The sequence below is a fragment of the Chinchilla lanigera genome, unplaced genomic scaffold (assembly GCF_000276665.1).
Source record: "Chinchilla lanigera isolate Chin_1 unplaced genomic scaffold, ChiLan1.0 scaffold00008, whole genome shotgun sequence".
NCBI classification, from domain to species: Eukaryota; Metazoa; Chordata; class Mammalia; order Rodentia; family Chinchillidae; genus Chinchilla; species Chinchilla lanigera.
In genome coordinates, this window is record NW_004955409.1 from 25,482,863 (window position 1) to 25,510,802 (window position 27,940).

The window sequence follows — 27,940 nt, forward strand, 5'->3', positions numbered from 1 at the left end:
CAACAACTAGGATCTCATCTTATTGAAAACTTTTTGCACGTCAAAAGAAATCACCAACAGAGTAAAAGGAAAACCCACAAATTGGGAAAAAATGTCAAAGGACTTGTATCTAGAACATATAAAGAACTGAAAAAAATCAGGCCCCCAAAATTCAAAGATGCAATCCAAAAATGGGCATCTGAGGTGAATTCACACTTCTCAGATGAAGAAATACAACTGTCAAATAAATATATGAAAAAATGTTCAACACCATTGGACATTCAAGAAATACTAATTAAAACAACACTGAGATTCCATCTCACCCCAGAAAGAATAGCTGTCATCAAGAAATCAAGCAATAATAAATGCTGGCAAGGCTGTGGGACAAAAGGAACCCTTCTCCATTGTTGGTGGAAGTGTAGACTGGTGCTACCACTGTGGAAATCATTGTGGAGATTCCTCAGGAAACAAGGATTAGAGGTCCCATTTGACCTAGTTGTTCCCCTTCTGGGTATTTTCCCAGAAGAACTGAAAACATCATACCACAGTGATATATGTGCAATCATATTTATAGCAGCCCAATTTGTAATAGCTAAATCTAGGGGGAAAACCCAAATGCCCATCAACTGAAGGATCGATAAAAAAGATATGGTATTTTTATACAATGGAGTATTACTCAGTTCTAAAGAAAGATGAACTCGAGGATTTTATAAGTAAATGGATACAACTAGAGACCATACTCAGAAGTGAAATAAATCAGATCTACATGTATAAACATCATATTGTCTCCCTAGTGTGAGAAACTGAAAAGAAACCAGATATGAAACATACAGTAGATATTATGAAAGGGAAAGAAATGCTCAAATGGAAAAAACAACTGGGATGAGGGAAAGGAAAAGGAAAAAAAATATATATATATATATACACAAGATGACTAAGATAATTGTAGTACTAATTTCTATTGGTTTATTGAAGGGAACTGTAAATGTTTAGTTGTTTGGTCAGTCTTGCATTGCTATATCTGGTAATCTGAACAACTACTTGGAAGCTAACTATGTAATATAACAGCCACTGTTAATTTAATTTTTAATTTCTTGTCATCTTTTTTTGAAATTCTGTATCATTTTTGTTGCTTTTGTGTTGTTTTGTTTTTGTCTTTGTTTTTGTTCTTTTCTCTTTAAAATAAAAAGTTTTTAAAAGGAAGGGGAAAAATATATACATAAGATAGCTAAGATAATTGTACTACTAATTTCTATTAGTTTATTGAAAGAAACAGTTAATGCTTAATTTTTTTTTATCAATCTTGCATGCCTATATCTGGTAATCTGAACAACTATTTTAAAGATAATAGTATGCAATATAACAACCATTGCTGATTTCCAAAAAAAAAGAAAAAAATAGTGCAGAAATCCAAGTAATTGAAGATGCAGTAAAAATTTAAGGAGGACAACCAAATATTACAGAAAAAAAAGTCCAACTATATGTGTCTTTGGAATGTGCTATGATTTTATTTTGTCACTGAAGACTTACCTTCCTAATAATGTTTTTAAGTACTCATAAATGTATATGATAAAAAAATATATATGAAATTTTAAATTTTTGCTTTGGTAAATGAGGGGAAGAAGAATTGAAGGGAGGCTAGGGGAACAGGGAAAAAAGTAGAATCAAGATGTATCATGTACAGGTACAAATTCCCTATGATGAATGTGATCATTATGTATATAAAAAGAATACAAATAAAATGAATTTTTAAAAATTTTGAAATTTTGAACAACTAGTGCGCTAATGGATAGTTCATGAAGAAACTTAATAATTTTCTTTGTTGTTATTATTACAGTTTACTAATAAGACAGTTGCCCACGTAGCTTGTAACATGCTTCATATGCTGGTTCATTACGTACCTAGACTTCAGATTTACCAACCTGATTCTCCCTTGAAAATTATTCAAGTAAGTCATTTCTTCATTTTTTTTCTGTAACTTTGTAAAAGATTCTTAGATTTGCATGTCTTGAAATTTTAAAAAATTTCATAAGATTTAAAATTTTTTGCATTACCAAATAGTGATTACCTATCATGCTTTTTGTAATGTCAAAATTACTGATAGTGCCTTTGTATTTTATGATAGACGCTTGTGTTTTTGGCTTTTAGATGAAGTAAAATCATTTACAAAACCACTTTCTATTGTAGAATTAAATATTATATGCAGATTTGCTCATGCCATGGTTTTTCAAATGTTCATTGTGCTTCATTTACTGTCTTCTGTGGGGAAAACATGCCATCCTCTACCAAAATCCAAGTGTTACTCCTTTTCTACCCATTGTTTATGAAGGGCTTTTGTCTCTTTAGTGTCTCCTGTGTTTCTTCCAACACCTGACGTATTTTAACCCTTTATTACTTCTTTCTTGAGATATTGCAGGAGCCTTTTTCTGGATGATGGTCTTTCCCTATAAGCCATCAGTCACATTCACGTGGCTCTTAGCCTGTTACTTATCTGAAAAAAATGTAATGAAATCCCTGGTTTTCCTTTGAATATAAAATAAAGCCCAAATTTTTTTTTCATTTCTTTTCCTATTTTTTAAGACTGGGTCCTGCTACATAGCTTAGGCTGGCCTTTAATTCACTGTATAGCCCAGACTGGCTTCAAACTCATGGTGATCCTCCTGTCTCAACCTCCCAAGTGCTAGGATCACAGGTGTATGCCACCATACCTTGTACGTTGTTAATCTTTAATACTTCTATGCTTAGGGTGACTTTCATGTGGAAAATACTCTGTAGCTATTGAACCGAATATAATATTGTCATTAAAAATTTAGGTTTGGGATTAGACACAAACCTAAACACGGGATTTAAGTAACACCTACTTCTGCCATGTACTAACTTTGTAATTGTGGACAAGTTACTCAGCCCAGTGAACTCTGAACTCTTTACATTTGTGATTAAAAATAACCTCACAGCTTGCTCTGAGAAATCACATGTAAAGGCACTAGTACTTTTTATTAAGTTCAGTAAGTCTTGTTATTCAACACTTAATAAAGTATGTAGGCAGAGCTTTTACAGATTGTTTTAGTAAACATTATACTGCCCAGGGCTTATAGATAAGCATTAAAATTTATTATTCTCCACCTGTAGTGGAGAAGTGAAACCCCAAAATAGTGGAGCATTTCACTAGTGGTTGTCTCTTTGAAGAATTGTGTATAAACTCAGCTTTATTACCAATATGAAGCAAATTCATCTAATACACTAGATTGCACTGGGTAATAAAGCCTTATTCCATATAAAACATATTAATATAAATTTTATTTTATGGTTGAGACATAATTGCCCATATTTGTAGGTTATATACAAAACATTTCAATATGTATGAATTTTGTAATCATTAAATGAGGCCAATCAGCATATCCATCACCTTAAACATTGATCATTTCTTTCTGGTGAAAATATTCAAACTCTTCTCTTCTACCTTTTGAGAAATATTTTACTTATTATTAGCTACAGTCACCATACTACGTAGCAGATCACCTGAATTTATTCTTTCTAAGTATAATATTATACCTGTTGACCAACCGCTGTATCCTTTCCACACCCTCACATAGTTCAGGCTGGTGTTGAACTCACTGTGTAGCCTCAAACTTGTGGCGATCCTCCTGCCTCAGTCTCCCAAGTGCTGGAATTACAGGCATGTGCCACCACGCTTGGCTGTTCTATTTTAATAACATCTTTATTATTATTTCATATTTATCTACCATTTATTTATGTAACATCTGCATATATATTACAGGTCTGCAAATGGGAAGGGAACCAAGAGATGAAAGGGTCAATAACTGCAGGGAGAAAAAGGAGGGAAGGGAATATAAAAAGAACTAAGATGTGTTGTGTACGTGTACCAACTTCCTGCAATGAATGTAATCATTATGTACTGCAAACATGTACTGATAAATTTGAAAGTTAAAAAAGAAAGGGCTACTTTTTTCCCCCAAAGCATATATTTGCATATACAGGTTAAATGTCCCTTACCTGAAGAATTTGAGATTTTGGAGGTTTATGGATTCAGGAGTTTTGGTTTTTTTTTTTTTTTTTTTTGGTTTTTTTTTTTCCGGTACCGGGAACCGAACTCACGACCTTGCGCTTGCCAGGCAAGCGCTTTGCCGCTGAGCTAAATCCCCAGCCCTGGATTCAGGAGTATTTGCCTAAATTTTTACCAGTTGAGCATCCCTGATCCAAAATTTGAAGCACTTCAAAATCCAAAACATTTTTGAGGATCATATCAACACTCCAAATGTTTTAGATTTTGAAGCATTTCAAATTTTAGGTTTGAGATATTCAACCTGAATATATGAGAATCTGGAAAGACAGTAGAGTGGATTTTTTGAGCTGATACTAAGACATGATTTTTAAAATCCTTATCTATATCTTTTATTATTTTCAGTTATCTATGTGTTTATACATATTGATTCATTTCCATGAATTGAATTAGGATGAAATTATACTTGACAGGAGCTGGGGGTTTAGCTCAGTGGCACAGCGCCCGCATGGCAAGCGCAAGGTCGTGAGTTCGATTCCCGGTACCGGAAACTTCCCCCCTCCAAAAAAAAATTATACTTGACAGAACATGTATATGTAATTTTGAGTCTATACTTGAGAACTTTAAATGATTGACAGTTAAATATACTTAAAAACTTACATATTAAATTACTTTAACAATATGTATTAGGGTAAAGTATTTAGATAATGCCTTTGGGATAAATTTGGGATAAATTTGAGATATATCATTAACTTATTTTGAACTCATTTATTTACTTATTTGTGTTGCCTGCAGATCCTAATAGCCACTATCACTCACCTTTTGCCAAGTACAGAAGCTTCATCTTACGAATTGGACAAGAGGGTAATTTGAATTTCATTTGGTATCCTAATATGTGGTTATCTAGCTTAAAATACCTGTATTTTAAATTTTCAAAGATATATATACATGATAAAAATTCATCTTGTATTCACAGTTATAGTGTGAAATATATTTCCATTATTCATGTATCATTATATTATATTTTAGTTCAAGTTTCATGTCTATTTGATAAAGTTTTTTAATTTCAGGGCTGTAAGAAACCTTGGAAAACATTCTGCCTGCTTAATTATTATTTTATTGTATCCTGCCAAATTATGATGAAGACTATTACTTGTGAGGAATTCGCCACCCCTGAAAGCAGCCACTTGTCTTTGTATAGCTGTTACTGGTAGAAAGTAAAGATTTTTCCAGTAAGCAAAGTACACATAATACATAGAGATATGTCACTTAGGAAAAGACATTCTCTATGTCCATGAAATAGTTCTACAAATTGCTGTTTACCATTGTAAATTTAGCATTATGAGAATCACTTTATTATTTCAGTTTGTATTTGTCAGCTCTAGAGTTTCTTTGTGATTTCATTGTACAGATTTTCACATCTTACCTGAAATTCTAATTTCTTCATCACTTATATGAATCCCCTTTTGAAAAATCTTTAACATATTTACTGTAATTGTTTTAATGTCTTTGTGTGCTAAATCTAATATCTACAGTCATACCTGAGTTTGTTTCTCTTGGTTTTTTTTTTTTACTATGAGTTCCATTTTCCTATTTGTTCATCTATGTTCTAATTTTTTTATTGTATACTACACATTATGCACAGCATGTGGGAACTCTAAATCTCTGCTGTTGGTTAGGGTAGCTAAATCCACACGTGGCTTTAAATTAAAAGTTCACATTAAAATTTTAATTCTGCATTTGCACATTTAAAGTGCTCAATCATTGCATGAACAGATAATAGACCATTTCTGTCATTGCACAGGCTTGTAGTAGACAAGGCTGCTCTGTATTCTATTAATTTCATCTGAAAAAAATTGTATTTCTTTCCTGTATGGCATTGAGATATTACATTCTTTTCTAGGTCTCAATGTTACTACCTCTTACTCACAATGTATTGAAATCTCCACTATGTTTCACTTACTGCTTATGTTCTGCCTATGAATTTACAGAACTCTGAAGATACGATTGCATTTCAATTCCTGTTTCAAGTTGTTTTCTTGTGTGGCTACATACACTTTATACTTCTATTTTTTCAGTGTCTCTTATATCAGTGATTTCATCAGTTTACTTCAGAATTTTTTTTCTTTCCCTTTGTATTCAGTTTAAACCTCATTTGGCATCTTTCATGATAAATACATTCTTCATCTTTAAAAGAGACACAGACTAAGTCTCCTCTCATTTGAAAGGTTTGGGACTAGAAGATTTTTTAAAAATATTTTCATATAATTACTAGAAATCTTGGGGATGGGACCTCAGTCTAAATAAGATATTCATTTAGCTTTCCTATATCCTTTATCCACATACCCTTAAGGTAATTGTATAGAATATTTTTAATGTACCTGCATTTAGATTGTAACCCTTCCTGTGAAATCTGCCCTGGAATTTTCCATTTATGGCATCATGTTGGCATTCATGACATTATGGATTTTGGAGCATTTTAGATTTTAGATATTTGGATTAGGGATGCTCAACCTGTATTCCAGAGTCTTTCATTTTAGTGTCTTAAACTAGGTCTAGAATTCCACATCTAGTTAAGGACACTATCAGAAAAACTAATTGGCCATGTCCTTCTGTATCATCTTTGGCTTACAGAGACCTAGTTATAGTGAGAAATTCTGTACTATCAAGTTTTTCCCTTGTCTACTTAATTAACTAAACAAGTATGTCTGTGATACTCTGCTGCACTAAATTGAACATAGATAAATAAGATAGCCTCTGCTCTTAAGGAATTTTAAGATTAGAGAGATAAGTGAGGCAATACCATATATAATAAGCACTCCTATGCTTATGCGTATGTGTACAAAGTACCATGGAGGAAGAAGTACTTTAACTATTAAGGAGGAGGGGGATTGTTAATCAGAAACTTCCTTAAAGATGAACAGGGTTTTCTACATAGAGGCAAGAGGTGGAGCCATAAAGTTACTCCAGATAAAGCAAATATGTGCGTCATGGATGTATAAAACAGAATGGTGTGCTGTGGGGAAGTATGAACCAATTCCATGTTATAGACTATGAAATGTGTGATTAAGGATAGGGAAATACAAAATTTCAGAGGTACAAAGAACCAGGTGATGAAGGGCTTCAGTGCACCATGAAATACAGATAGTTTTGTAAAAATATAGAAGTCAAATTAAATGGAATAATATGGTAATTGTGATTAAAGTAATCTCTACAAGAATTGGTGACATTCTGAACTAAGACTAAAGGAACAGAGAACAGATTCACAAAGTAGAATCAAGGAAAGGAAGATAAAAAAAAAAGCAGGATTGTTAGAAGAAAATGGGTTTCCGTTTTCTGTGTAAGAAATAACATCTGGATGGAAAGCACCAGCCAAGCAACCTGACTAGAAAATCTGAAGACAGAAATAAAAATGTTGGCGTTCTTCACACATGAGCAATATTAATGAGATTGCTTTAGAAGAGCCTTGTGTGAGAAGAGACACCCAAGTACAGCACAGTGAACAACGAAGAAGCAAGCAAAGGAAAATTCAGGGAAAGTGACTGAAGGGACTAGTGGGAGAAGGAGAAGTCCAGGTCCAGAAGAGAGTAATCGCACAGATTAGTAATTAATAATCCCCAAAATGCTTTTCTGATCTCAAATTTTATCATTCACTCTTGCAAACAAGAGCAGATTTGAACTAAAACTTCATTCATACAAAAAATAATACTACTATTCAATTTACCTTTTTGAAATCATGTCTACACTCAACAGAGAATCATTTAGCGTGATTTATCCCATCTGTCTTGGACTGGTAACAGAGTTCTTTATATTTTTCAAATATACTATTTACTTACTATAAGCATATTTAAAATGTCTAACTGTCCTCTGTGGGGTGTGTTGGGAACATTACCTATTTTTTCTCTTCTATGTTGAATCCAAATACTTCTTACTTTTTTTGGTCAAGTTTTAATTACCGTGTTTTATTAGAAACTTGTGTATTGCATGAGACAGAGATACTGAATTACTCATTATTGTATTCATTATCCAGGAACTTTCAGTCTTGTCGTGCAGGCCACAGTATAAAGAGTTTCTCACACAGGGCATTAGAGTTCCTTTTCCTAACCTTAGTGTTTTAAGAATATGAGTATAGTTTATGTGAGGCACAGGTTTTTAGATTTCTAAGATCGTTCGTAGTATTGGTTAATAGAGTCTTAATCTTCAAAAAAATTCAGTTAAGTGAAAAGAACGTTTATATGATTTGTTGGTTTTGGTTTTGGGATTTTTTTTTTTTTCAGACAGGGTCTTGCTATGCAGTTCAGATTGGCATTGAACTCACTGTGTAGCCCAGGCTGGCCTCAAACTTGTGGTGATTCTCCTGTCTCAACCTCCCAAGTGCTGCGATTATAGGCATGTGCCACCATGCCCAGCTTACATGTTTTGTTTTTTTTTTAAATCATGTATCGGTACCTGGCAGTGAGTACTTCAAATGCATCATTTCAACTTCAAAAGAATTTTCTAATTATATTAGTCATCTTTCCCTTTGCTGGAAAAAAAATACCTGCCATCTGTTTGTCTCATCATTTCAGAGGGTTCAGTCCATAGTTGGCTCGCATCAAGGCAAAATGTCATCATGGCCAAAGGACATAGTGGAACAAAGCTGCTGAGTTCATGGCAATAGGGGAACAGTGCCAGAGGAAAGGTCTAGGAACCAGATAGTCTTTAATGTCATGTCCTCCTGACCACCCAGAAGAGACCTCTGGGTATTAACCTCTCCCACTGTTTTTTTTTTTTTCCTGAAACCAAGTAATGATATAACCACAGTATAATTGTCAGTATTAGGAAACTAACATCAATATATTATTTAATCTGTATATCTTACCCAGGTTTTACCAGGTCCCAATAATGTCCTCTTTGACAAGAGAAAATCACAAATCATAAACTGCATTCTGTCATCGGTTCTCTTTTTAATCTTCTGTTGTGTGGAACATCTTGTTAATCTTTCCACATTTCTTGATGTTGACATACTTGGAGTATAGCCACATTATTTTAGAGAATGCCTTATAGTTTTGGTTTGAGTTTCATCATGGTTTAATCACCAAGTGGTAGTATTTGTTTTTCATTATTAGTTTTAGTTAGGAATGTATGGGAGGATTGTGTTCATTGTATCAGTTGGTACAGATGTCAGTTTGTTACTGATTGGTGCTAGCTTAAGCTGACTGAGGTGGTGTCTTCTAGGTGTTCCACTGTTAATCTACTATTCATAAAAAAAAAAAATTAGATGAAAGAGAAAACAACAAGAAAAAAAGAAAAAAAAATCTACTATTCAGCCTTTTCCAATTAACAGATACTTGTAGGAAAATACTTTGAAACTATGTAAATGTACTGTTAGTCCTTAAACCTTTACTAACTGGTTTTCCAACCATTGATGACTCTTTTTGTGGGGGATGGGAGTCTCAGGAATCAAACTCAGGACCTCATGCTCTCAGGTTTATACCTGTTTTCTTCCCTCAGTTTTTCTCAAACTACTCTTGCTCTTCATGAATCCATACAATGGGAAAATGCAGGGAAAACTTGCTGGGATTACCTGTATATTTCTCTATTTACAGATAATTTAAAGTCTGGATAGTCTTTGATTTTCTTGTTATACAGAAGGTATGAGTTTTGTGATGTTTAGTTTGTTCTTATTCTTTTGGAGAATGTGTTAGAAAATTTAGGCCAGAGATTACTCCTTGGAAAGTTGGTCTTTTTTTTTTTTTTTTTTTTTGATTTTTGCAGACTTGTTTTTATTGACTGGGATTTAGGGCATGGGAAGTATCACCTTGGGGTATACCCTACTCCCACCTACCCCAGGGTGGAAAGTTGGTCTTTAAAGATCATCAGGTATCTTTTTGCTACTTGATTGCTACTGTTGTGGCACTAATTGTTACTTTCTTAGTATTAATTGTGATTTTTTTTTTTTTTTTTAGCCAATAGAATATATATTGCCCATCCACATTTGGGGTATGTTCTATAGTTTAAAAATGCTTCCAGTAGTTTAAAAATGCCCAGAGGAAAGATTCATTTCATAAAATGAGTAATTGCTTATAGTAGTCTTTTTGGCAGAATACTCAGTGAGGTCTTGGCTTTTCTGTTTTTTGTTTTGTTTTGGGTCCCACTTTGTGAGATCTAGTCTTTTTGGTTTTTGAAACGGGATCACACTGTGTGTTCTAAGCTAGTTTTGAAGTCGCTGAGTAGTGCAGGTTGACCTTGAACTTGTGTAAGTCTTCCTGTCAGCCTCCTGAATTCTGGGATTATAGGTGTGCCTTTGTGCCTGGTGAGGCCTTATTAAATTAGAAAAGAGAAGTAAAAATGATTATAACACATACCAAAACCTTCCATTTTTATTCCATCTTTCTGTGATGAATAAGTTTAGTTAATTGATATCTGTTGACTCTGTGTGTGTGCGTGCGCACATGCATGCACACATATACGTGCCTGCACACACTTGCTAAGGGAATTACCTGTGCTAAGTAAGCCCTCTACCACTGAGCTATACCTGCAGCTCTGATTATGTATTGTCTTGAACCTTAGGGTTTTTGTTGAGTTCAAACTAATTTTAACATTCCTGTTTTTAGTATGGCTAAGATTTCATTATGCTTCCCTGAAATATGAAGGAGAAACCCGTAATAATATTCATATGTAACTTGTTCAACTCAGTTCTAGGTGAATATTAATAAGGAACATAGGGGTAATGGTTTCTAAAGTAGAATTTTGAAACACAAGAATAAGAAGGTGAATTATTGTTAGCAAGCTTTTAAGAGTTAGCAATTATAATGATTTTGTTGTTGTTACAGTTGGTAGTATCCTTACTTCTCTGCCTTCTGGACTGGATCATGGCCTTACCTCTGAAGACACTACTCCAACCAGTCCATTCTGCAGCACCAGAAAATGATAAAGCAGAAAAATCTGTTCTTAATTGTATTTATAAGGTAAACTTCCTCACTTTATTATTTATTTGGTAACCAAAAGTTTTTTAAAATTACAGAAGCAATTACTATAACATTTTCTTTGTTTTAGAGACAATAATTTTCTAAGAATATAGATAGTAAGAATAACGATTTGGCTTATAGTACCTGAAGGTAATCTAGGGGTACTTTCTATAGGACCCTGTTGTTTCATTACAAAATTTTGATTTAGATCTTTGTCAAATAAGAATCGACAATGTCGAATTTAATCACTGGTTAAATTTCAGTTATTCTTTGAAAAGGTGTTTCACCTCAATTAAAACCCTAAGTCTTAAAATATTTACAATTTTTGCCCAGTTCTTATGTTACAGTTACTTTTTTCTCTTTTTGCATTTATTTATTTATTTTCACTTAAACATGGAACATACTATTTTCTTTTCCCATATACTTACAGGTTTTACATGGGTGTGTTTATGGAGCTCAGTGTTTCAGCAATCCAAGGTATTTTCCAATAAGCCTGTCTGACTTGGCATCTGTAGATTATGATCCTTTTATGCATTTGGAAAGTCTCAAAGAGCCTGAACCTCTGCACTCTCCTGATTCAGAACGATCTTCTAAACTCCAGCCAGTAACAGAAGGTAAAATGAGTTCTCTTCAGGATATTATTGCTTGGGTTTTTTTTTTTCCTTTTTCCAATCAGATTTTGTTGGTACATTGTAGATATACATAATGATCACATTCATCATAGAGAATTTGTACCTGTATATGATACAACTTATGTCTTTCTTTTTCTCATTCCCCTGCTCTCCCTTCAACCTCTCCTCCTTTCCCCATTTACAAAAGCTTTGTTTCCATTTTTCCTTCTTTTCTCATTTTTTTTCACTTTTCCCTTCTTTCCTTTACCCCCCCTCCTTATTTTCCTCCCCATTTGAACATTTTTTTCTATTTCACAATACCTGTTAAACATTTTGATCCTTACCCACTTTCAGGTTCTCACACCAGAGAAACAATCCAGTCTTTACACATATTTGTTTGATTTACTACACTTAAGAATATGGTCTCAAGGTGCATCCATTTAGCTAAAAGTATCTCAAGCTGCCCCTTCTTTATGGCAGAGTAGTACTCCACTGTATTAAAAACCCACATCTTTATCCATTCAGCAGTTGATGGGCATTTGTACTGTTTCAAAGATTTAGCTATTACAAACTGTGCCACTGTAAATATGAGTGTGCATATATCACTGTGGTATGATGCTTTTAATTCTTTTGAGAAGATACCAAGAAGGGGGATAGCTGGGTCATATGGAACCTCTAGTCCTAGTTTTTTGAGACATGTCCACATTGATTACTGCAGTGGTTGCACCAGCAGTGGAGAAGGATTCCTTTTTTCCCACAACCCTTCCAGCATTTGTTGACTGATTTCCTGATAATAGCCCTCTTTCTGGGGTGAGATGGAATCTCAGTGTTGCTTTAATTTGCATGTCTTGAATGACTAGTGATATTAAACATTTTTTCATACATCTGAAAAGTGTGTATTCATCTCAGATGCCCGTTTTTGGATTGGGTCATTAAATTTGAGAGCTCTGATTTTTTTTTTTTTGTTCTTTATATGTTCTAGATAGTAATCCTTTGAGGAACAACTAGCAACAATTTTTTCCCACTCTGTAGGTTGTCTGTTCATTCTTTTGGTGCTTTCTGTTGCTGTATAAAAGCTTTTTAATAAGATGAGATCCCAGTTGTTGATTTTTCATGATAGTTCATGTGCAACAGGGTTTTGTTCATAAAGTCTTTCCCTGTACCAATGTCTTCAAGAGTTCTTTACCTATCGTATCTTCCAGTAGATTTAGTGTTTCTGTTTTAATATTTAGTTCTTTGATCCATTTCAATTTTAGTTTAGTGCACAGTGAAAGATATAGGTCTAATTTTAATCTCTAGCATGTGCAAAGCCAGTTTTTAGAGCACCATTTATTAAAGAGGCTTGTTCTTCCAGTGAACATGTTTGGCACTTTTGTTAAAGATAAGGTGACTAAGTATGTCTGGAGTGGTTTCTGCATCTTCTAATATGTTCCATTAATCCTCAATTCTGTGTTTTTTGCTACTGCCATGCTGTTTTTATCACAGGGGCTTTATAGTATAATTTCTTGCCATTGTTGCCCAGAAGTGCCTTTACTATTCTAGGACTCTTCTTGTCCAAATTAATTTTAGGATTGTTTTCTCTAATTCTGTGAGATATGCTGTTGGAATTTTGATCAGAATTGCATTAAATCTGTATAGCAATTTTAGCATGGCCGTTTTCACTATATTGATTATTCCTACCCAAGTGCAAGGGATATCTTTCCATTTTCTGATACCCTTTTCAAGTTCCTTTTTCAGAGTACTGTAGTTTTCGATGTAGAGGTTTTTTACTTCCTTCGTTACACTGAGTCCGAGGTATTTCTTTTTTTTTTTTTTTCCTTTTTGATACTGTCATGAAAGGTGGTTTCCCTAATTTCTCTCTCAGTGAGTTTATTATTTGTGTACAGGAATGCTATTGATTTTTGAGTGTTGACTTTGTATCCAGCTATGCTACTGAATTTGGTTCTTAAATCTAGAAGTCTTTTGGTGGAGTTTTTGGGGTCTTCCATGTAGAGTATCATGTCATCTGTGAATAATGATAATTTAACTTCTTCCTTTCCTATCCTTATTCCTTTTATTTCTTTCTCTTGTCTAAGTGCTCTGGCTAATGTTTCCAGAACTATATTGAATAAGAGTGGTGATGGTGGATATCCTTATCTTGTCCTGATTTTAGAGTTAAAGCTTTCAGCTTTTGTCCATTTAGTATGACGTGGGCTGTTGGTTTGTCATAAAGACTATCTATTCCAAATTTCAGTAGGGTTTTTATTATGAATGGGTATTAGACTTTGTCAAAAGCTGTTTCTGCATCTGTTGAGATGATCATATAGTTTAGGTCCTTCACATGTTGATTTAAATATGTTGAGCCATACCTGCATCCCTGGGATGAATTCTATTTGGTAATGGTATATAATCTTCTTGATTATTTACTTCATTTTGTTTGCTAGTATCTTACTGAGCATTTTTATATCTATGTTCATTAGGGGGATTGGCCTGCAATTGTCTTCCTTAGTTGAGTCCTTCTCTGGTTTTGGTATAAGAGTAATGCTTGCTTCCAGGAATGAATTTGGGAGCATTGTTTCCCTTTCAGTTTCATTAAAGAGTTTATATGGTAGTGGTATTAGGTCTTCTCTAAATTTATTGTAGAATTCGGCAGTGAATCCATCAGGGCTTGGGCTTTTCTTTGTTGGTATGTTTTAAAGTACATCTTCAATTTCATTGATTAATACTGGCTTATTTAGGATTTTTATATCTTCTTGATTCAGCTTTGGGAGTTCATATTATCTAGGAATCTGTCCATTTCTTCTGCATTTTCCATCTTATTAAAATACAAGTTGTGGAAGTAAGTATAGATGACATTCTGGATTTCCGCAGGACCCATTTTGATTTCACCCTTTTCATTCCTAATTGCATGGATTTGAGTCTTTTCTTTCCTTTTTTTGATCAGATTGGCTAAGGGCTTTGTCAATTTTATTTAATCTTTAAAAGAACCAACACTGTAATGCATTGATTCTTTGTATTGTTTTCTTAGTCTCCATTGTATTGATTGCTGCTCTGATGTTTATCATTTCCTCCCCCATACGAGCTTGGGCTTGGCCTGCTCTTCTTTTTCTAGAAGCTTGAAGTTTAACACTGTTGTTTATATGAGCTCACTCTGTTTTCCTTGATATGGATATTCACTGCTATAAATATCCCCTGTAGGATTGCTTTCATTATGTGTCATAAGTTCTACATTGCATTGGCATTATTAATTATAGAAACTAATTTCTTTTCTTCTAAACTTTTTTTTCTGTACTAGGAATCAAACTCAGGACCTTGCATTTCCAGGCAGGCACTTGTGCCGCTGAGCTATATCCCTGCCCTAATCTCTTCTTTAATTTCATCTGTAAACAATTGGTTGTTCAGGGAGGTGTTATTTAATTTCCATGTGTTTATGAAGTTCTTGTGGGTTTTTTGCCATTGATTTCCAATTTCATTGCATTATGGTCTGATAATATATAGGGGATAATTTTCTTCCCTTTGCATTTATATAAGCATGTTCTATGACCTAGTATGTGGCGTGTTTTGGAGAACATTATGTGTGAAGCTGGGATGAATGTGTATTCTTGATGTTGTGGAGTGGAACACCCTGTAGACGTGTACTAAATCCATTTGTTCAAAAGTTTGGTTCAGGTTCAATATTTTATTTTATTTTTTTAGTTGATTTGTCTATTTGTGGTAGTGGGGTATTCAGATCCCCAAGTACAATTACATTAGTGTTTATTTAATTGTTTTCATATTTCTGTTACATGATTAGGTGCACTTATATTTGTTGCATATGTATTTATGATTATTCTGGGTTATGGTTTGTGTCTGGGTGTCCCTCCTAAAGCCTCATGTGGTCTTGGGGCAGGCTTTTAGAGTTTGATTATGGGTGTGAGAGCTACACCCTCCCTGGGGTGGATAGTTCGCGTATGTAAGGGAGAGGAAGAGGCTGCTTGCCGCCATTCCTCCCTTTTGTGCTTGTTGCTTTTGCTGTGTTCTGCCACCATGAGCTGTAGCCCTCTGCCATGTGCCACTCTGCCTTGTAACCTGCCAAGTATGGACTGAAACCTCCACAAACTGTAAGCAAAATAAACTTTCCTTCCTTAATTTTGCACTTCAGGTATTTTGTCCCAGCAACGAGAGAAAAGTAACCAAGACATTCTGTTTTCCTCTTGGATCATTGCCTTTGCAAAGATCTAGGGACCTTCTATGTCTCTCTTTATTAGTCTTGGGTCTTGGCTTGAAATCTACTTTGTCTGCAAATATAGCTACCCCTGCTTTTTTCTATATTCCTGCACATAGAGTATTGTTTTCCATCCTTTGACTTTCAGTCTATGAATTTCTTTCCGAATTAAATGTGTTTTTTGTATGCAGCATATTGTTGGATCTTGTTTCTTGGCCCTTTCTGCCAGTCTGTTTCTTTTGGTTGGTGAATTGAGGTCATTAACATTGATGGTTATAACTGCTATGTATTGACTTATCTTTGTCATGTTATTTTCCTGTTACTGGCTTCTTTTTCTCCCCTTCTGTTTAATTATTTCTCTTGCCTGGTGATTCATTCAGTTGGGGTTCATGGAGTTGTAGTCCTTGTTATCTTTTTCTAGAATGTCCTTCAGGACATTTTGGAGGTCTGGTTTTGTGTTCATGAGTTTCCTCAGGTGTTGTCACTGAAGTATCTTATTTCTCCATCAATTTTGAAAGGTAGTTTTGCATGGTACATAAAAATCTGTGTTGGAGGTTGTTTTCTTTTAGGGCTTGAAGTACTTCATGCTTTCCTTGACTTGAGAGTTTGTATTGAGAAGTCAGTTGTGATTCTGATGGGCTTTCTTTCCTTTTTTTTTTTTCCTGGTACCAGGAATCAAACTCATGATGTTGCGCTTGCCAGGCAGGCACTGTGCCGCTGAGCTAAATCCCCAGCCCCCTGATGGGCTTTCTTTATAGGTGATTTATTTTTCTTCTCTAACAGCTTTTCAGATTTTATTCTTGTGTTGAATTTCTGGAAACTTGACCGTGATATGCCTGGATGTAGATTTTTTCTTTTTATTATGCCTAATTGGAGTTCTGTATGCCTCACCTGTAAGTCATATTCTTTTTCTCTACCAGGGAAACTTTCTGCCCTAACATAAGTGAACAGTTTGGTTTTTTTTTATATCATTTGTGCTGTTTCCTGCTTTTTCATTGACTCCAATCAATCTTAAATTACTCTTTTTTGCCTCATCTAGCAGTTGCTGGATTGATTTCTCATGCTCCTTTACATTTTTAAGGAATCTCTTTTCATGATCACTAACCACAAACCTGTCTTCTATATCTGAGATCCTGTCCTCACCAGGCTTAATCTGCTGTGGATACTTTCAATGGAATTTTTTGTTCCCCTGGGTGTCTGCTTGAAATTGCCTTATGGAATCAGTTTCCTTCCTGTGCTGAACACTCTTGGTTTCCATAATTTTCTTAAGCTCTGTTTTTTGTCTGTATCTGCTCTAAAGTCACTAAGCATGTTTTTCACTGTGGTCACCATCTCTGTAGTTATCTGAGAAATTATTTCTGATTTGATTTTTTTTCTAGAGCCTCATTCAAATTGCTTTGTTGTTACCACTTCAGAGAGGTCAGGTGTGTGGCTTTTGGATCACCCCACCTCACTGCCCTGTGGGTTTGCCTTTGGTGAACTGGATTTTTAGAATTACATCTTGTTTAAATGTCTTCTCATGTTCTTTTCTTTTCCTCTTTTTTTTTAGTTTAATTCCTGGGTTAAAGCTTATAAATTACCTATGGTGAGTAGCTTTACTGCTAGTATTTAGAACCTTTAGGAAACAACTACTTCTTAGAGGTGTCATCCAAGTGTAACTGGTTTTTGGGTTTTAAGTCTGTTGTAAGATCCTACCTCTTCAGTTTATTGGGAATGAGATGTTGCTGCCTACTTGGCCCAGTCCCTTGTTCTTTGGCACTGGCCCACAGTATTTTCTGTGACCCATAGGCAATCTCAGTCTTGGTATACCAGGAGGAACAGCTAATAAGAACAGTTATGTCACTTTGGGTAAAGTGGTATAATCAGCAATAACAATAGCATCAAATAGCCTAGAAAATTACAAACTGAAGTAACCATTAATTTGCCACCTTTAACCATATGAACTAGATTTGTGGTCACATAATAAGAGCTAAAACAAACCAGAAAGTTTTATGCAGTAAATAAGCCCTCAATATGCCAGTTTTACCGTCAGGGAGAAAATTTAAAAGGGGCTGGGGAAAAAATAGAGAAATAGAAAAAGATGAAGAGAGTAGAGGCAAGGCTGGAGAACAAAGGAGGATCTGCAAACTTTGGTAAACTAGTACAGCAGATAGGAGGGAGAGAGACGAAGAACAGAATAGAAGAACAACCACAAAAAAAAACTAGAAACCACATTCACACTCATGTAACAACAAAATCAAACAATGAAGAAACAAAAACAAGGGAGGAAGGGAGTCTACTTCAAGGGCTTTGTCTCTGCTGTCACTGGAAGACAACATAGAGTCCAGATCCATGTTGATTTATCCCAGCAAGCCAGCAGTAGCTTTACAGTGGGGTAGTAGATTATCTCAGGCACCTGCACCTTCATTTTCCCTGAAGTTTAGGCTAGTTTCTTGCCATAAGACTGGTACCAGATTCATTCAGCTTGCAGCAGTCAGTGCGTATTTTGTGGGCTTAAACTCAGCTGGGAACCACTAGATGGAGCCAAAAGTTATTTTGAGTTCCAAGCTCAGTTGGCTCCTCCTTAAGATGGCTCTGAGCCAATTGCCCTCTCCCATGAAATGGCCACATTCCCTCCACTCACTGTCCAGTAGTCCATGGCATCCTCTCCTCCATTGCAGTGCTTCATCTCTTTACTGTGTATGTGCAGGTTTGAACCACTTCTCCCACAGTGAGTCCCAACTCAGGGAGAAGGCACCACCTACCACCTCCTTCTTTGTTGAAGTTACTCTCTTCATTCTCACCATGGGCTTCAGTTCTTGCTCCAGATCCTTTCTGGGCCCACAGGACCCACTTCCCTCCTTCTTTTCTTCCTTGCTTTGCTATATTCCAGTGTCTGGGCAGTGAATCTCAGAGAGGCTCTTTCTCTACTTCTTACCACTCTGCCATTTTCCTAGAAGTTTCTTGCATAGTTCTTGCCATACCTTTCAAAGGAAAATGAAAATGATGGAGCAGGAGAGTATTTCTCACTTTATAGTTGTATTAGCAAACTATGTATATTCTAGCTCAAGTTCATTTTTAGCTTTAGAAATAATTTCATATACAGAATTATTAACATTGTATGTAATCATACTCCCTTTATACTTCTATGCTATTAAGCATTTTAAAATATTTTATTTCGTACATCATAGGATTTATATAGAATAAGAGAAGTTTGGAGTCTGGCAGAATTTTGACTTGCTGCTGAGTGGCTGTTTCCCTATCTGTAAAGTAATATTAGTTCCCTCATATGATTGTGTTGAGTATTAGGGAAGATTATATGTGTCAAGCCCTTTGCATGTGCCCATGTCCTTGGTATATAGTAAACTCAGTAATCAATAATATTTTTAAAGCCATATTATTTTTACATTCAGAGAATTTATTCTCTGATATGAGAGAGGTATAAACAACCTTATAAAATTATGTAAATATGAAAGAAAAGGTGATATATAATAACATTAGTATTAAGAGCATACTTGACAGCATTTTGTAGGAATCAACAAATTATAGCCCATACCAGAGGCCTATTTCTATACATGGTCTTTTGGGGACACATCCAAGTTGTTCATTTATGTACCATTTGGCTGCTTTATTTAACATTCATAGTGTTGAATAGCAACAGATAGCCTATGGCCCACAAAACTAAAACTACTTAGTCTCTATCCCTTCATAGAAAAAGATTGCTGATCCTTGGTATAGTAGAAAGATTTGGGCATTTAACCCAGAAGAAGAGACCAATCTGAGGCTGTTGTAGTAGGCCATACCAGAGTGACTAAAGGATTAAACTAAGCTGTTATTTAGTTACTCAAGAACAGGAATAGGAATAGAAAGGAAAGGAAAGGAAAGAGTTTGCAAAATATAGAAGAGGTAAAGGCAAAAGGCCTTTATGGAAGAAATGGAAGAATTTGGAATAGCTTTCTGACTGATTAGATTCTGGCTTGGGGGCTGGGGATTTAGCTCAGCTGCAAAAGTACTTGCCTGGCAAGCGCAAGGTCGTGAGTTCAATTCCTGGTACCGGAAAAAAAGACAAAAAAAAAAAAAAGATTCTATCTTGATGATTGATTAGATTTTGCTCAAAGTCTGTGGATTTATAGAAAGAATACAAAATAAAATACAGATTTAAAAGGAAAATGAAGAGACCAGTGTTGGAAATGCTTTAGTTTGTAGTATCTTGTGAATTTCATATGCAGAGCTCTAGTAAGGAGTTACTTGTATATTCAGATCTAGATCTTAACAGAGAGATCTTTGTTAGGAGTGTGTGTGTGTTCAGAGAAGCTGGAAAAGAAGACAAAATGAGAGTATTTTCTCAGAAACCAAGAGAGCAAAGATGCTTTAAGGAAAAAAAAAAAAAGCCAGACATGGTGGAATACCCTTGTACTACCAGCACTCTGGGAGACTGAGATAGGAGGATTACAGGTGAGTCCAGGCCCAGGCAATTTAGCAACCTAGTGAGATCCTGCCCCAAATAAAAAAAATGACTAGAGATTAAGCTCAGTGCGAAGGTCCTGAGTCCAATCTCCAATACTGCAAAAGGGGGAAAAATAATTTGCTAACAAGTGTAAAATGATAAAAAGTAAGGTCCAAAAGGATAGACAAGTATGTCTGCTTTAGGTTCAGCAGAGATGTAAGAGGAAGAAGCAGATGTGTGTTTGTTGAAGCAGAAGATGGAAGTGGAGCCACCCCCAGAAAGTACTGTTTAAAGAAGCTCTACTGGCTGGGTGTGGTGACACACACTTGTAATCCCGGTACTTCAAAGGCACAAGTTCAAGGCCAGCCTCACCTACACAGCAAGCCTTATGTCAAAAAGAACAAAAGAAAATAAAACAAATAAGCTTGTCTATTTAAAATTACCAAAAAGTGATAAAACAGTAGATAAGCTAAATTGAGAATTGAGTGTATTTTAAAGCTGAGACAGAAGTAGGAAGGAAATCTTCAATAGGACAGAGTCCTGAGGGGAGGAGTTACAAAGTACTGGTGCTAGGATTCACGTTTTTCTGGGAGTAGAGAGAAAAAGATGATGAACTTAAGTTAAGGCAATGACAGGAGTTATTGAGAGCTCAGTAGAAAATAGAAACCACAAAGCTTTGGCTGCACTAGATATAGCAGACATACAAGGGAATTATGAGTTTCAGAATAATGCTATATGGATTAGCCTTGAAATCCAAGCTTAGTAAGATCAAACTGCTTACATGAAGTAACTAATAAATTGTGCAGAAATGGTACAGTCAGAACGTAGATGTGGTTGGTAATAAGAAGATAGAAGCAGTAGTTCTCAGCCTTGGCCACACTTTAGGATACCAGTGCTCCAGTTCCATGCCTAGAGAATATGATACAATAATCCAGTATTGCTGCAATATTTTTAAAGCTCTGCATGTAACTTAACATTTAGCCACAGAGGAGAACCACTAGGAGAATCAGTATATTAGGATCATGGTACTGAAAACAATTTTTAGGTATTGAAACCCTTTAAATAAATTTTACAAGGAAGCCCAACTTGTTAAACTTTTAAAGGTAGAACTGCATCAGAGTAAAAGGCTGGGATCCTACCAATAACTTTCCTGTCAGTTTTTAGGGACCCTCTCCAAGCCCATACAAAACACAATTAGGAAATCACTAGGTAAGGAGGTTGTAGTCAAAGAGGAGGCTATGAAGGAAGAGTTTGATTTTCACAGGCAGAATATTTATAAATATTGAAACATCTAGAATGTGACCATGATAGTGAATTGATGACATACATTGACATTAAAGATATGAAATTCAAAGTAGGGCTGAGTTTGAAGCTGATCATAAGTTGCTGATGTTTTTGTCTAGAGCACAAATACACAAGTGAAATCATAATATAAGAATTAAATTATTGCTAAGATGTAAAAGACACACTGGTCTGTGTAATATAGCAAAATAATTTAGCAGTAATTGATACAACCAACTTAAAATCACCTCTTTAGGTTTGGCAAAATAAGTAACAATTTAAAGTTATGTGAGAAGGTTAGTTGCACTGTGCATTTTTAAGGGTATCATGGTAACATTTTGGGTGGTGACTGTACAGTGTATGTCTTAATAAATGGAGTTTGCTTTATGTAAAAGGAAGTTTTAATATAGCCCATGTAAAATTTACTGTACAGCATCATCACTGTATAAGAAAAGATGTAAAGAGCTTAATATTGATGTCACATATTCTGTGTAATATTATTTCTCTAAATGTATTAAGTTGTTCCATTTGGACTTCCTCAAAAGTATTGAGAACCAGATAAATGCAGAATCTTTTAGGATCAGCCATCAGCTAACAGCAGGTGATTCTCTGTTCTGTAGTGACTGTGTGCTGTGGGGGGTTTAATGTAGTAAAAATGACTGATCATTGTGCCCTTGTCAAAGGCATGTTTCATCATCTTCAAGTACTTTTTTGGCCAATAAATTCTAAACATAGAGTGTCCCTAATCAGCTCAGTATTGGATTGAACAAGACTGACTTGAGAACTATTGGCAGGAGTAGCTATAATTATTAAATTTACTAAATAATAAGGCAAGGTAGTGAATTTGGCTTTTTGTCAAATGGCAGTAGTCTTATTAACAAAAAGTCATCATTTGCAGGGTCAGAGTGAAAGGAGGTTCCAAAGGATTTGTTCTGTTCTAATTATAGTTTCACCTATACATATTATGCAAAGCTAATATTTAAAGCTTTTGCCAAAATTAACTTCCTCTGCATGTTCTAATACAGTGCAGTGAATTGCAGCAGCTCTTTATGTCTTGCTGCTTTTGTATGCCATAATAATCTGTAATTACGGGTTTGCTGCAAATGCTGTCAGGTTTGTTTAATCTGACAATCTGAAAAGACAACTCTGAATAGACATATTTAAATGAATGCTAGTTAACACAAAGCCTTAGAAGCGTTGATATCTTCATTTTGCATTTCCTCATAAGCCTGGTTATTTGAGAGTTTTATTTTGAATTTCTAAATTAGAGAATTTTATGTCTTCCTGTATAATAGTTTAGAATAGGAGAAAGATGTATGTTGTATAGTTTATAACTCAGAAATAAATCTAAATGCCCAGTTAACAAGTTGGGGAGATTTTTATCCTTTCATATATATGCATCTGTCTTTAATTTGTAGTGCAACTTAGGAAGGAATTATTTTGCCAACATGTGAAATCTAAGTTTATCATTTGTTTGCACTGTTAATAGTTGTGACAGACTTGTAAACAATCTCTTCCTACTTTGAACCAAGAAAGAAGAGAGTATATCATAGGTAAATTGGGAAGAGAACATATCAGGTATTTAAACTGATACGTGGGCTTGGGGTTTATGTTTTAGGAAGAGCTGGCTCATTCTTGGAGTTTACTTATAAGCATTTTGTAAAAGGAACTCATAAAACCGATGTTCCTTATAATGCTTTCAAAATTAAATGATTTCTGTTATGTGCATTATGTCTTTGTACATAGGACTTTTTAATTCTTTACAAATAAATCCATGTTATTCTTGCATAAAAATGAGGTTAAAGAATTTTATATGATTTGTCATGATCACAGAGCACAACAAAGACATGGATTCTTCTGTGAGTCCCTTTCTGTAGTCATTGCTATTAAACAATACCCTTTCCCTTCTTCAGAAAGTAAACTTTTATGTTCTATAAAGAAAAGTCACTGTTTACAATGAATCACCTATTTAAAGTATGTCACTCAAGAGGAAGACAGTGATAGTAAAAAGTAGAATATTTTTCTCCCACATCAAATATTTTAGAGCTGTTAGTCGCAGTTTTTAATTACTATTTAAAATATGATTCAGTTATCTTTGGATGTGCTTTTTCAGTTGATTCTGGCTGTTCATTTAGTAATTTATGCTAAATACACTGCAGTACTTTTGGGGGGGTTCCTATATGTGGGGAAATAATTTTAAATTCATTGTTTCCATGTATCACAGCTTAACAAAAGAGAAAAGTATAGAAATTAGAGTTATGGCAAAGGAGGAAATAACACTGAGTTGGGCAGCAAAAGACCAACTCTGATGTGGTATCTAAGGCAGGTAAATTACTTAACTTTGTAAACATTTGTCCTCATGTCCAAAATGAGAGACGCTAGCTAGATTACATTGTGAGTGCTGGGGATATAGTTCAGCAGCACAGCACCTGCCTGGCAAGCATGAGGTCGTGAGAATTCCCCCCAAAAAATTTTTTACACTGTAAACAGTCCTATATATTATATTTAAGGAAAAGCAAACATTAGTTGGAAGCCACCCTTGTTTCATATCATCCAGTGATACAGTTTTGAAAATAGAGGATTGAGTGAATCATTTGGTGTTCAATGGCTGATTTTCAGAACTAGCATAAACATAGTTTTAAAACAGCTCAGTATACTAAGAAATCACATTTACAGGTATGTAAGCATAAAATTGACCAATAATGGAAGATTAAAGTTTTGATATTAAATTTTAAAATCAAAGCCTAGGAAAACCATTCCTTTTAAGGCTTGGCAATGTAGACTGATGCAGTCACTTTAGAAATCAATCTGGAGATTTCTTATAAAACTATGATTAGAGGTCCCATTTAACCCACCTAGTCCCCTTCTGGATATTTTCCTAGAAGAATTAAAAACATCATACCACAGTGATATATGTTCACCCACAATTATAGCAGCACAGTTTATCATAGCAAAATCTTGGAAACAACCCAAATGCCCATCAACCAAGGAATGAATAAAAAGATATGGTATTTTTCTACAATGGAGTACTACTCAGCCATAAAGAAGGATAAATTTGAGACATTTATAAGGAAATAGATGCAATTTGAGTCTATACTCATAAGTGAAATAAATCAGTCTCACATGTGTAAACATTGTACTGTATCCCTAGTGTAAGAAACTGAAAGAGTAAGTAAGACCCAAAATGTACAATAGATATTGTGAAATGGAAAGAAAATACTCAAAAAGAAAGAGAAACTGGAATGGGGGAAAGGAGAAAAGAAGGAAGGGGAAAGGAAAAAATTATATATATTACATACATACATACATATATACACACATAAGCTAGTTATACTAATTGCTATTAGCTCATTGAAAGGAAGGGTTTATGCCTATATTGTTTGATCAGTTTTTCATGCCTGTATCTTGTAATGTGAGCAACTACTTTGAAGATAGCAATACACAATGTACTAATCATTGTTACTTTCCTAATATCTTTTGAAATTTTATAACATTGTTTTTATTGTTTATCTTTCTTTTATTTAATATTTTAAAAAATAAAAAGACTTCGAGAAGATGTTGTTAGTATTAATGGCACAATAACTGAGTGGTTCTCCCTCTATTTTTTTTTTTCTTTTTTTTTTGTACCAGGAATCACTCAGGACCTTGTGCTTGCCAGGCAGGCGCTTATGCCACTGAGCTACATCCCCCTCCTATCCTTTTATCTATTGGTATTTTAACAAGTAAGAGCTACAGCCTTTAAAATATAATGCTAGTCTCTCTTAACCCTTTTTAAGAAATTGTATTGGCAGTGGACAGGCTAAGTCTTTTTTAATGTTGGGTTTACAGAGGTATAGTTTGTATAAAATGTAATGTATCCTTTTTTGATGAGGAAACTTTTCTATATATTGAATATGTTGGTGGTTACACACTTCTGTACAACTTACTGAAAGTCATCAAACTAAATATTTGAACTTGTGGATTTTATTGTGTGTAAATGAAGACATTATTAAATTTGTATTTATTCTGACAGCTAGGCCTTAGTGTTCCCAGCTGACTAACTTTCAGGTAACATACTTAGTCAAGGTTACTCTGCGACTAAGGTAGAATAATACAGAGACAGTGTGACTCTGTAACTGTGTGTAAAAGTAGAGGCAAGCACACTAACCACACATGCATGTGCACACATACACACAACTAAACATACTCTTCTAGTGTGACTTAGTAATACATCTTTACCAGTAACAGCTTTCTTCCTGTTTCCTATATGAAAAGTATCAAGATAATCATAAATCCATTGTCCTCACTTCCTGAAATCCCCCAGTCTGAATCTGGCTTTGCTATCAGACTGCTGTAGAACCACACTGGAGTGTGTAACTTGTTAGCTTCAGCTGCTTGCTGTCTTTTTTCTCCTTCCCCTTGGTTCTCTGTGACCTCTTGTCTTCCCTCTCCTCCTTCAGAACCTGACATAAGATGGCTTGCCTTTCTAGGACTCTCAACTAGTATGTCTTCGAGTTTTCTTATTTTACTCTTCCATTTTAGTTCTTAAAGTTATTTGTATGAATATGCTTATCTGTTTGTTTTCCACAATGTGCTTAGGGAAAAAGAACATAATTTTGAATACAAGTAACTGTTAGACTAGACCACACTGACCCAGAACTCTTCAGAAAAATGTGATACATAAGCAGACCCATCAAAGATTTTTGCCTTTAAAACAAAGTTTTCTTAGGATGTACTGGCTATACTTTTAAATTCGTGCTTTTTAAATTCACTTTGTCTCCTGAAATTTAATCGGAATGTCTTTCTCAGAAACACTTCCTCATCAATAAAAGCCAGAATTAAATGACATTTAAAACATTCTGCAAACTACATCTCTGAATCTGGAATCTATTCATGAGATAAGAAACTTATCAGTTGTATAGACTTCATTGGCTTTTTAATCTGTGTTCAGTAGTCCAAGTGACTAATTTGTAATACTTGTGATCATTCAAAAGTGATCTACATTTAAAGGTTTTGGTTTAAAAAAAGGTTTTAGTTGAAATTATGGATCCATTAGGAAATATTTTAAAAGGACTTCCATTTAAATAAGCAAAATATCACCAAAAAACAGTTCTCTTCCATTTTTGCCATTATTCCTAAATACAGAATCCAGGTTGGAAATAGTCACATATTTGTGATTTTAACAAGGTGATGAAGTGTCAATTTGTTGTCTAAGTATTTCATTTTTTTTATTTTAAAAATAAAAGGAGGAAAACATTAAAAGACAGACAACCTTTTACAAAATAGCAAAAGAACACTACAGACAATACAGAGTTACAAACAAAGTGGTAGGAAATTAACAATGCTTGTTATATTACATATTGATATCTTCAGAGTGGTTTCTCATGAAAACAGATAGAGACATGCAATATTGATCAATCAAGGACTCACTAACAGTTAGTATTTCATTATTTTTGACACTTTCTTTTTGTTTGTTTGTTTTGTTTTTTGGGTGGGATACTGGGAATCAAACTCAGGACTTCACGTTTGCCAGGCAGGTGCTGCACCGCTGAACTGTATCTCTAGCCCCAATATTTCATTATTTTTGTGACTTCTAGGAAGCAACAGTATTCCTACTCATTTATATTTTTTATTTCCAGTGAAAACGCAGATGCAACAAGGATTAATTTCTATAGCAGCCCGCACTGTTATTACACATCTGGTAAATCACTTGGGCCATTATCCGATGAGGGGTGGTCCTGCTATGCTGACAAGCCAGGTGTGTGAAAATCATGATAATCATTACAGTGAAAGTGCTGAACTTTCTCCTGAACTCTTTGAGAGTCCAAATATCCAGTTCTTTGTGTTAAACAATACAACGTTAGTGTCTTGTATCCAAATCAGATCAGAAGAGAGTATGCCTGGAGGAGGTTTATCAGCTGGCCTTGCGTCAGCCAATTCAAATGTCAGAATCATAGTACGTGATCTCTCTGGAAAATATTCATGGGATTCTGCTATACTATATGGACCACCTCCTGTAAGTGGCTTATCGGAACCTACATCTTTCATACTTTCATTGTCTCACCAAGAGAAACCAGAAGAGCCCCTTACCTCTAATGAATGCTTGGAAGACATGACAGTAAAAGATGGACTTTGCCTCCAGTTTAAAAGATTTAGAGAAACTGTACCAACTTGGGATACAATAAGAGACGAAGAAGATGTTCTTGATGAGCTCTTGCAGTATTTGGGTGTTACTAGCCCTGAGTGTTTACAGAGAACTGGGATCTCACTTAATATCCCTGCTCCACAACCTGTGTGCATTTCTGAAAAACAGGAGAATGATGTCATCAATGCTATCCTTAAGCAACACACAGAGGAAAAAGAATTTGTTGAGAAGCACTTTAATGACTTAAATATGAAAGCTGTGGAGCAAGATGAACCAATACCTCAAAAACCTCAGTCAGCATTTTATTACTGCCGATTGCTTCTTAGTATATTAGGAATGAATTCCTGGGACAAACGGTAAGAATA

At 34.9% G+C, this 27,940-nt stretch overlaps 1 protein-coding gene across 8 annotated transcripts in view; it reads left to right on the forward strand.

The window, feature by feature from the left end:
* Ralgapa1 (Ral GTPase activating protein, alpha subunit 1 (catalytic)) overlaps window positions 1–27,940 on the forward strand; it is a 246,379-nt gene that overhangs the window by 146,360 nt on the left and 72,079 nt on the right. For all 8 annotated transcript variants that reach the window (XM_013510373.1, XM_013510372.1, XM_013510369.1 and 5 more), the window contains 5 exons: window positions 1,817–1,927; window positions 4,796–4,864; window positions 10,816–10,950; window positions 11,381–11,564; window positions 27,070–27,931. In XM_013510373.1, coding sequence (XP_013365827.1) covers window positions 1,817–1,927; window positions 4,796–4,864; window positions 10,816–10,950; window positions 11,381–11,564; window positions 27,070–27,931 — 1,361 coding nt within the window. The remainder of the gene's footprint in view (window positions 1–1,816; window positions 1,928–4,795; window positions 4,865–10,815; window positions 10,951–11,380; window positions 11,565–27,069; window positions 27,932–27,940) is intronic.